Below are 11,453 nucleotides of genomic sequence, written 5' to 3' on the forward strand. Positions count from 1 at the left end.
GGTGTATATATACCCTTACCATTACAAAATGGTGCAAATATATATTACTTACAACGAAATAGGCAAATATCAATTTTTCTTAACTAACTTTCTTTTTAAAATCATTTAGCTTATTTTTTAATTAATAAAAATGCCATGTGGCTTTAAAAAAAAAAGTCTACTCATTTTTTTGAGTAGACATATTTTTCTAACCCCACATGGTAGTTTTTTTCCTAGTGGGTCGGGTCTGGTTCATTTAAAAAAAAGAAAAAAAGTGCAAATATACCCCTCAACTTTGCGATTTAGAGCAGATATAACCCCTCTCCCCCCTCCCCTCAATTATAAAAATGATGTAAATATATACTATCGTAACAAAATGATGTAAATATACCTTTTTTGCTGACGAAATTTTTTTAAAATCGTTTAGTTTATTTTTTAATTAAAAAAAATCACGTGGCTTTAAAAAAAAATTTGAGTAGACATTTTTTCTAAAGCCATATAATAATTTTAAACAAATATGGCTTTAAAAAATATCTCTGTGGCTTAAAAAAAAAAGAAACTACCCATTTTTTTAAAACGAACCAAACCTGAACTACTAGAGAAAAATTTACCATGTGGTGTTAGAAAAATATGTCTACAAAAAAAGATGAGTAGACTTTTTAAAAAGCCACGTGATATTTTTTTTTTCATTAAAAAATGAGCTAAATATTTTTTTTTAAATCTCGTTAGCGAAAAGGGTATATTTGCACTATTTATGTAAGGGCAGGGGTATATTTGCACCATTTTATAACTACAAGGGTATATATACATCATTTTTTAACGAAAATATATTTACACAAAATTGAGGAATATATTTGCACCTTTTCTTTTAATTATATTTTAAGGGAAAGGTAGAGATAATTAGTAAGATCTCGTAAATCCTACCCTCCCAAACCACACTTGTAAGATTACATTACATATTATTGTTGTAAGCCGATTAAAGAAATAGAGAAACATTCCCCTAACATTCTCTCTCTCTTTTTTTCTCTCCCCTACTTTACAAGAAGATATGAATAACTTAGGGGTCGTTTGGTGCATGGTATCTCTGTTAAATTTATCTGGGAAGAATTTATCTCAAACAAGATATAAAATGCATCCCATCCCAAGATGATGGGATATCCCATCTTTGGGATTATTGTCCCACTTTAGATTAATACCAAAGAAAAGAAAATTATAATTTCGGAATAATTTTGACTAATAGCAAACGACCCCTTAATGTACTACTACCATATAAAGAAAGGAAAAAATAGAAGATCTAAAGCATAGTACCAAAAGATACACTTTGAGTAAAAACAAAAACATCTGTCAACTAATATTGGACCCTTTTCAACATCATCAGCCCCCCTTATTTTTTCTCTTCCATTCATTATTATTGCTTTTATTCCCAGTTTCCTCTATCAAATTTCTCTTCCTAAAATCTTTCAAAAATTACAACAAACTAAGCATAACTCAATTCTTGAAAATGGGTATACCAAGAAATGGTGTTGGAGTTGATATGTTAAGTGAAAGAGCAAAAATAATGAGAGATTCATTGCAAAAAAGTCAGTCAATTACAGACAATGTTGTTAACATTTTAGGTTCATTTGATCATCGTTTATCTGCTCTTGAAACTGCTATGCGTCCCACACAGGTGTCCCTAATCTTGAATTCTTACTATAAATAGTTGTTGCAAAGTTAGAAAATGATGAATTGATTGGTTTTGTTATAATTGGACATAGATTTGGTTGAATCTTGAACAAAAGAAAAATAGTTTTTGGTAGTTGAAGTTGTGTTTGTACATACATTTTACTTGAAAAAAACTTGGATAGTCCAAGTTCTGAAATTTTTTGGTTGAATCTTGAAAACAAGAGTTTTTGAAGTTGTGTTGAGAAATGGTTTTTGGAAGTTGAAGTTGTGTTTGTACATGCATTTATTGATTGATTTTGTTTCAATTGGATAACCTCATGTTCTGAAATTTGGGTTTAATATAAGCTAGCTAGTGTTTGGACATAGATTTGGTTGAATATTGGAAAAAAAAAGGAGTTTTTAGAAGTTGAAGTTGTGTTTATACATGCATTTACTATAATAGTTGTGGCAAAACTCAAATCTTGAAAAAAAAAAAAGAAAAAAAAAGAAGAGTTTTTGAAGTTGTGTTGAAAAATAGTTTTTGGAAGTTAAAGTTGTGTTTGTACATGCATTTATTGATTGAATTTGTTTCAATTGGATAACCCCAAGTTCTGAAATTTGGGTTTAATATAAGCTAGCTAGTGTTTGGACATAGATTTGGTTGAATCTTGAAAAAAAAGAGGAGTTTTTAGAAGTTGAAGTTGTGTTTATACATGCATTTAGTATAATAGTTGTGGCAAAACTCAAATCTTGAAAAAAAAAAAAAGAAAGAGTTTTTGAAGTTGTGTTGAAAAATAGATTTTGGTAGTTGAAGTTGTGTTTGTACATACATTTTACTTGAAAAAAAACATGGATAGTCCAAGTTCTGAAGTTTTTGGGTCTAATTTAAGCTAGCGTTTGGACATAGATTTGGTTGAATCTTGAAAAAAAGAGTTTTTGAAGTTGTGTTGAAAAATGGATTTTGGTAGTTGAAGTTGTCTTTGTACATACATTTTACTTGAAAAAAAAAACTTGGATAGTCCAAGTTCTGAAGTTTGGGTTTAATTTAAGCTAGTGTTTGCACATAGATTTGGTTGAATCTTGAAAAAAAGAGTTTTTGAAGTTGTGTTGAAAAATGGATTTTGGTAGTTGAAGTTGTGTTTGTACATACATTTTACTTGAAAAAAAACTTGGATAGTCCAAGTTCTGAAGTTTGGGTTTAATTTAAGCTAGTGTTTGGACATAAGATTTGGCTGAATCTTGAAAAAAAGAGTTCTTGAAGTTGTGTTTGAAAAATGGTTTTTGGAAGTTGAAGTTGTGTTTGTACATGCATTTTAGTAGAATAGTTGTAGTAAAGTTAGAAAATGATGATTGATAGCGTTTGGACATAGATTTGGTTGAATCTTGAAAAAAGGAGTTCTTGAAGTTGTGTTTGTACATGCATTTTACTAGAATAGTTGTAGCAAAGTTAGAAAATGATGATTGATAGAGTTTGGACATAGATTTGGTTGAATCTTGAAAAAAGGAGTTCTTGAAGTTGTGTTGGTTTTTGGAAGTTAAAGTTGTTTTTTGTACATGCATTTATTGATTGATTTTGTTTCAATTGGATAACCCCAAGTTCTGAAATTTGGGTTTCATTTAAACTTCGTGTTTGGACATTGATTTGGTTGAATCTTGAAAAAAAAAAAAAAAGAGTTTTTGAAGTTGTGTTGAAAAATAGTTTTTGGAAGTTGAAGTTGTGTTTGTACATACTTTTTACTTGAAAAAAAGTTGAAGTTTTATGAGTGGTCAAAAAATATCCACCCGAAAACTGGTTAGTCCAAGTTCTGATAATTCGGGTCTAATTTAAGAGTTTGGTGGCAATTGTTTTTAAGGCTGAGTTGTTGAGGCATAGATAGAGTAACAACCGGAAGATCTCGGGTTTTGATCCCAGTTGTAACAATTACCTGACAATGTAGCAAATTGCTTGGTAGATTATTTGAGTTGAGGTGTGGGCAAGCTACCTCGGACACCATGTTAGCATCAGAGGCGTATCCTGGATTGAACTCTATGGGTTCAACCTTTAAGATTCTTAGCATTGGTTCATGTCTACTATTTATTGCAATTTTAGTAAATTTTTACACATGAATTTATGCTCCGTGTCGAAAGTTATGGGCTCAATTGAACCTGTGCCTATAATGGTACATCTGCCTCCCTGGTTAGCATCAAGAGGAGGACGCACAATAGAAGTTAGGGGGTCGGCCTAACCCAATTGCTTTGCCTCAAATCGTTATATGTGTTAAGAAATCTACTAAATATGCATATTAAATTTCGAAATCCAATAACTCAAATGGTCAGTTTGGTAGGGACTTAATAGCTCCGTTGGTTGGCTACCTGAACTTTCACCTTGTTGGTGAGGGTTCGAATCCCTTCATTGTAATCCCCCCCCCCCCCCCCCCCCCCCACACCACAATTTCCCCTTCCCCTACGCCCTATGTAATAATAAAATTAAAAAAAGAATGGTCAGTTTGAACTCATAAATTTCAAATCCTGGATGAACCTCTGGTTAGCATTTCGGTGGGAGAAAAGTGAAAGGGAAGGAAGAGGTCATTTAGTTAAAATTTAAAGAGCTTATTAGAAAGAAAAAGAAAAAGAAAAAAGAACAATGAGGAAGTTTGTTTTGATTCATTTTTATTAATTATTAATATTTTGGTCAATGGTTGAATAAAATCAACTGAAAGGGAAATCATTTCACCTTTTTTTTTTCTTCAAAATTTAATGTTATTTAATTACACGTCGTAAACCTATACAACAAGAATTATTGACAAAAATTCTTATATCAAATTGTTTTAACAATGAATTAATTATTAGTACTTGCTCTGATATTCTGGCCAAGCCTGGCTGAGGAAGAGTTGCCGGGTGTAAAACAATACTCATTACTGTAGGAATTGAGTTCAAGTTATTCCTAGCCGCTTCTCATTAATTGACTCCTGACATATCTAATTAGGACTAGAAAGAGAACTTTTTATTATTCGAACGTACCAACTTGTTAAGAAATCGGATTGATAGCCTCCACCCGTGTTCTAGCTCGTCGGAGAGCTAGATTTGCCTCAATTTTTTGTTTCCTTCATTAAACCCTTTCCACATTAGCTTCCGCTATTTCAAGAATGTGCTGAGCTTCACCAAAAGCTCTGCCCTCCCTCTCTATCTATCCAAGAGATGGAAGGGCAGAGGCCTTTGGTGTCCCCTCCAGTAAAGAATTGGGGCCTCACAATCACTAGCCAATATGCTTTTCTGTCTTGACTGAATAGCAAACTTAGCTTCAAAGCTTGAAGTGAAGGCTTTACCTTTCCTTTAATCAAATCAATGGCAGAGAATACATCAGAAGCTAATTAGCGCGTAGGCAGTGCTGCGCCGTCTGTTGTACTGTTTTAGAGAGATTATAAAGGTTGTACTTGTGAACCAACCCCCTAGAGTGAAATAGGCACTAAGTAATTTTTGTTTGAGCGGATCTGAATGTTGAAGTGATTCCATTCCTGGATTTGTTTAATTTCTCGTTTCCATTTTAGGCGAACTGCTTTTCCTTTTCAATAGTAGTTCTTTTTCCTGATCCAATTTTGGTCAGTACTTTCTAATTTACTGCATTTATATTTTTGATCATTACAGTTTTGGTTCATTTCTTGACTGGTGCTCAATCTGCTCTTTGTAGATAAGGACTCATGCTATTAGGATAGCTCATGGAAACATTGATAAGACTTTAAAGGCTGCTGAGGTTATACTGTCCCAATTTGATATTTCTCGTCAGGTTTGTTGTCTCTAATGTTTGTGAATCCATTTTTTCTTTGTGATAATTTTATCAGATGAGATGATCCTTTTTAAATGCACCTTTTTAAATTAGAACTTCTTAATTAACGGTACCTTCATATTAGGCGGAAGTTAAAATACTTAAAGGGCCACATGAGGACATAGAAAATTATCTTCAAGCAATTGAACAACTGAGAAACAATATTCGCTTCTTCAGCAACAACAAAAGCTTCAAGAGTAGCGATGGAGTGCTCAATCACGCTAATAGTTTGCTGTCCAAGGCTATTTCAAAGCTCGAAGAGGAGTTTAAGCAGCTCTTGTTATCTTATAGGTTTGCTTACATTTTTACTGTTTTCAACATATTCTATCTGTAGACTTGAAACCTTGTCCTACACTTCATGCTGATCTTGTTTTCTAGATACTTTGCATGTAAATTGTTAGTTCCATGAAACCTATTTGTAGACTTATGATTAATCTGAGATTCAAGTATATATATTGATATGAATTGTAGTTTTCTCATATCTTTCATGTAAAGATTAGTGAAGTATTTAAGGAAGTTAAAATGGTTGTATCTGTATGGTTTAACTTATATTTGGGTTGTGATTATGCCCCTAGTACTATTTTTGTTCGGGATTCGAGGCATTTTGTGATGAATGTCCTCGTGTTGCTATCAGTTCTAAAATCCTATGTCTTGCCTATGTTCTTAACCTTTAATGCTCTAAAGGAGGCTTCAGAATTGAAGTAGAAATGCACCCAAATTCTGCTACTTGACCTTCCAATGGAGCTTTTTGACTAAATCTGAATTTTACATTTTCAGTACACCCATTGAACCTGATCGGCTGTTCGAGTGTCTCCCAAATTCAATGCGACCTTCGTCATCACCTGGACACCAGGAACCTAGTGGTAAGAGTCGTCACAGTAATGCTGAACAAAATGGTGCCGAAAATGCTGTCTACACACCCCCAACTCTTATACCTCCAAGAATCCTGCCTTTACTGCATGATTTAGCACAACAGATGGTTCAAGCTGGTCATCAACAGCAATTTGTAAAAATATACAGGTAAATATCTATTTTTAACCATGAACTATGTGGTCATGTACTTCCAATGTTTCTTATCGTATAATATCCTGGAGAAAAGATCTACTGGCCTACAAGCTGAAGTATTTCTCTCTATTAAGCAGTTTGTTCGGAGAAATAGGTGAAGCTTAAGATGAGATAACTGCCTTACATGCTTTGTCAATGTCTGGACTTGAAACCATAAACAGTTGACACAGTTTCTGCTTGCTGCATAAGTTTAAATGTCCAATACAGTAAATATGGGTTGCACATCAAAGTGGTTATTATGGCTTTCAATATTGTTATGTCAGAGTAACAAGAACAAGAGCAGTAGAAATGCTCTTTTTCTCATTATATGTAGAATACAATACCATGTATATATAAACTGCTTTTCATTTTCATTCCTATTCGGGATATCTTAGGGCTGTGCACTATCTTGTCAAAGCCAAGTAATCCTCGGCCTAGCTAGAAACTGCTGAATTCAAGCCTTGAACTTTTAGGTCTGAAATGAAAACTATTTGCAATTGGTTGAAGATTCAATTATTTATGGATATCTAAATACTCTATAGCACTCAACAGAAAGCAAACTAGATAGTGGATACATTGGAGGTGGTGAAGTCTCCAGAAAGTTCATTTTTGGTTTATGATGAGGACCGGAATAAATGGAGAAAAGCTGACTGGAAACCGTTGTGTGTGTGTGTCAGAGAGAGAGAGAGAGAGAGAGAACCCTAATCTTCATGACTTCATTCTTGCTCAAAACCTCCAATAGTCCAGTTCTTAAATCTGTGTAGTTCAGAGGTGAAATACTATAATGCCCTTTTCTCGATAGATGGGAGACCTTTTAGTTGCCTCAACTTTGTTCATACCGAAACCCACCTGAAAATAGAAGAGTAGAAGGAAATAAGTAGTTTGGTTTAAGTACCTTTTCATTCGATGAACTCTTTTATGAGCAGACTTTTGCTATTTTATAGGGTACCAGTTGTATTGGGGATGCTAAATAATAGTGTTACATATAGGGAGAAGAGGAGTTGAAAGTTGTGGCTTCAGGACAATTTTCTTGGCTGTGCTCTTATTGTTGAACATAAGTAGTAGTTTCTCGGTAATTTTTACAGAAACATTGCAACAATATTTTTTGAAGTAAGTCGCATAGATTCCTTTCTTCATTTCACTCCTTTTCTTATTTTTTTGGTTTATAAATGTCTCAATAGGGAAACACGTTCTCCCGTACTGGAAGAAAGTCTTCACAATTTGGGAGTAGAAAAACTTAGCAAAGATGATGTTCAGAAGATGCAATGGGAAGTTTTGGAAGCTAAAATTGGAAATTGGATTCATTTTATGCGAATTGCTGTAAGTTATCTCTAATTCCCCTGGAAGTAGATAAAAGCTTGCCTTTGACTTTCTTATGGTTATTTGAACAGGTCAAACTGTTATTTGCTGGGGAACGTAAGGTGTGTGATCAAATTCTTGAAGGATTTGATTCACTCAATGACCAATGTTTTGCTGAAGTTACTACTGCGAGTGTTGCAATGTTGCTTAGTTTTGGTGATGCAATTGCAAAAAGCAAAAGATCACCTGAGAAGTTATTTGTGCTTCTGGATATGTATGAAATAATGCGGGAACTTCATTCAGAGGTATGAGACATACTAGCAAACACACATTTGATTCATTATATTATACCTACATGGAATAAAATCTACGACTTTGTAGATCCTGGATGATGCTTGTTAACTGAGGATCAATTATGTTGTATATCATATCGCGAAGTCTTTTGACATAGATATGCCAAAATTGATCTGGTTCTTTATCAGCTACTAATAAGCTTTTGTGCTATCTTAAAATCATCATCCAAGTTTGACTAATTATTTCCACTGACAAAAGCTGCCATTTAGCAAGCTGGTTCATGTGTAATCTACGAATCTCAAGTTAGGCTTGCTTATACTGAAAGACCCCGATTATCAAATATACATCAGAAGAATAATATCATCACAGACATAGTTTTGACCTCATCTTCATGTGTTACTCATGGTGATGACATGATAGCTTTCTACTGTAAACTGAAAATTGTAAGAGTTAGATGATATGGTGGACTTCTTCTCCATAGACGGAAGCAGGCTTTAGCACTTTACTCTTGTGAGGGTTCTCAGTACCTATTAAGAAAATTTGTTTTTGGTTAACAAGGAGATGTATACGTTTAGAAATATAAATATATGGATTTCATATCCTAGTCAATCAAAAGAAGAAAATAGGTACATATTTTAGAATCTTAACATGCATATGGTTTTACTAGATACAGAGTCCATGCAGCCTCTCTTTGCTACTTGTTCTTGTTCTATGACATGCTAACTTGGTGAGTTATGCTAGACCCTTATCTGTTATACAACCAACAAATCGTTAACAATCTGTCATAACTCATAATTTTTTGATTGAGTAAAATAAATAAGTTTCAAAACTAAGTTTTAAATGTTTACATAGATAGCCTCCTATGTCAGTCCACCCCATCGCATTCTTTTTTTCCATCCAAATGCCCTTCTATATATTAGACCATCCTCCAATTTTCACGACTGTACTCCTTCGTTGTTGGCTTTAGAATCTTTCTCTAGCCTTCTGGTCTGCGTATTGTGCATATAAGATGAAGATATTGCGTCTTCTGCAGATTGAATCACTTTTCAGAGGTAAAGCTTGCAATGAAATTCTGGAATCTGCCTTTGGTTTGACAAAGCAACTTGCCCAGACAGCCCAAGAAACCTTTAGTGATTTTGAAGAAGCAGTTGAGAAAGACGCAACTAAAACTGCTGTCTCAGATGGAACTGTCCATCCCTTAACCAGCTATGTGATTAATTATGTGAAGTTCCTGTTTGAGTAAGTTACTCAACTACATAACGTGTTCTTTCTTTTTACTTGTATGCATGAAAGAAAAGTCAGATAACAGCTTCCTTCTTCCAAGGGGATATTACTGGTTTATCACGTCTTCCTCACTAAATTGCATGAGTACCTTCCAAGCGGATGTCCCAGGGACTCCTTAATGTGCCGTTAATATGAGCATTTGTGCTAGAGGTACAGTAGATAAATCTTGCTCTAATTGCCACAGTTTCTGGATAAGCTCTGGATTTCTTTGGGGTTTTCAGCTTCGAGGTTGGATAAATAAGTTTCATCATATTCATGTTACGATATAAAATCAAACAAAGAAACTGGTTTGTTGCAAATTTTTAGACTAAGAACTGCATCAGCTATATGTTGGGCCTCAAGATTCAAATTTTGAGAATTGTAAACCACTAACCACAGGTTTGGGCAAAGGGGTTAATGTGTAGAGTCTTTAAGGTTTTGAGGATTCACATACCAACTGGATTAGCATATTATTTAGGAAAGACCTTAACCAAATTTTGCTTGACTGCAAGGTTGCTGAATGTTTTTGCTTTATTTGGTCAGAGTTTTCTGATGCCTCAAATTTAAGCTTAGAGAGAACATATGATCACACATTATTATTTTCCATTTTTTACACTTTGCTGCCCACCTGATATACATGTTAGTGTGGATAAATTGAGTTATGTTGAAATTGTTTCTTTAATCAACTACGCCTCTTCCAAATCAGTTGGAACCAACTATTTGAATCCTCTATATTTTCTTTTTATGGAAATGAACACCCTGTAGATTAGCTGCGAGTCTTTGTTGACATAATTGCCTTGACGAGTTGCATAATTTTGTTTCAGTTATCAATCAACGTTGAAACAACTATTCCAAGAATTTGAAAATGGAGGAGATTCTCAGCTAGCTACTGTTACAATGCGTATAATGCAGGCTCTTCAAACCAATTTGGATGGGAAATCTAAGCAGTACAAGGATACTGCTCTGACTCACTTGTTCCTTATGAACAATATTCACTATATGGTCAGATCTGTGCGCAGGTTTGTTAAATTAACTATACATTGGAATGCTGATGACGACCTTAAAGGTTGTTTGATTGCTTTATGGTTAGTTGCTTATCCCTTGTTGGTTCTAGGTCCGAAGCCAAAGATTTATTAGGGGATGACTGGGTACAAAGACACCGGAGAGTTGTACAGCAACATGCAAATCAATATAAAAGAATTGCTTGGGCGAAGGTATTGCTCATTCAGCTTTTTCCTCTTTCCGATTCTCTGCCTCAAGAAAATGAGAAAAAATAGGGGGGAGGGGATCAATTCAAATCTGAACATTTGAACTAAGCTAACCATATTAGAGCTTCTCCAAGTCAAGGTCAAGTTAACTTGCAGTACCTTAAAGGATCTTTTTCTAGTGATAATCTGAATGGGCATTAATCTTTCTGATTTTGCTGTTTTTCACTGCTTTATTTCTTGTCTATGGCTATGGTCTCAGTTAGAGTGCTGTGACTTGAATCAATTTGCTGTCACCTGATGAGCTTTTACTGATTTAGCTGTAATTTGCAGCAGTGTCTCATGTATGATTATGCTGATTGATCTGCCATTTGAATTATTTGTCCATACCTGATGAGTTTCCTTTTTCTACCCCATATCCGGAGCTCTTGTGAGTGCATAGAGCAGGATCTCCCCTTCTTTTTTTGGTTGGTTACTAACCTTTATATATCTCATCGACTTCCTTATTCCTACCAACTCAGAGAAATTTTTATAAGTCCCTTGGTACCAATTCCATCATCATATCAACCAGTTGTTGCCAACAAGATCTCCAGTAAGGAAGAGCTTAGGTACACACAACCAAAGTAGGTGTGTACAGTTTGTTAAAGTATCTGAGAATGCTAATTCAAGTTAGTCAGTGACTTTCTCGGTAAATTATCTCTAGATCAGTAAAAAATTATGAATAACATTGGGTACCTGAAAAGATAATTGCCTTGCTTTTACTTGTAAAAGAAATTAAAGTTTCCCCTGCTTTAAAATATTTTTCGTGCAAATTCCTGCTCTTTTTGAACTGTCTAATTTTTCCGCTTGGTGGAATTACGTGGTGCATTGAACATATAGAAGTTTACCAAAAAACTGGGATTCGCATACGATTGTCCTAATGA

General features: G+C 34.4%; 1 protein-coding gene across 1 annotated transcript; it reads left to right on the forward strand.

Moving 5' to 3' along the window:
• Positions 1 to 1,326: 1,326 nt before the first annotated feature.
• LOC132060210 (exocyst complex component EXO70A1-like) lies at positions 1,327 to 10,617 on the forward strand. Its single transcript, XM_059453132.1, has 9 exons — positions 1,327 to 1,648; positions 5,291 to 5,386; positions 5,511 to 5,716; positions 6,203 to 6,445; positions 7,651 to 7,789; positions 7,861 to 8,073; positions 9,096 to 9,301; positions 10,150 to 10,344; positions 10,440 to 10,617. The coding sequence occupies exons 1-9, from the start codon at positions 1,481 to 1,483 to the stop codon at positions 10,600 to 10,602; spliced, it is 1,629 nt and encodes a 542-aa protein (XP_059309115.1). The 5' UTR covers positions 1,327 to 1,480; the 3' UTR covers positions 10,603 to 10,617.
• Positions 10,618 to 11,453: the final 836 nt, after the last annotated feature.

Source organism: Lycium ferocissimum, chromosome 6 (assembly GCF_029784015.1).
Source record: "Lycium ferocissimum isolate CSIRO_LF1 chromosome 6, AGI_CSIRO_Lferr_CH_V1, whole genome shotgun sequence".
Lineage (NCBI taxonomy): Eukaryota > Viridiplantae > Streptophyta > Magnoliopsida > Solanales > Solanaceae > Lycium > Lycium ferocissimum.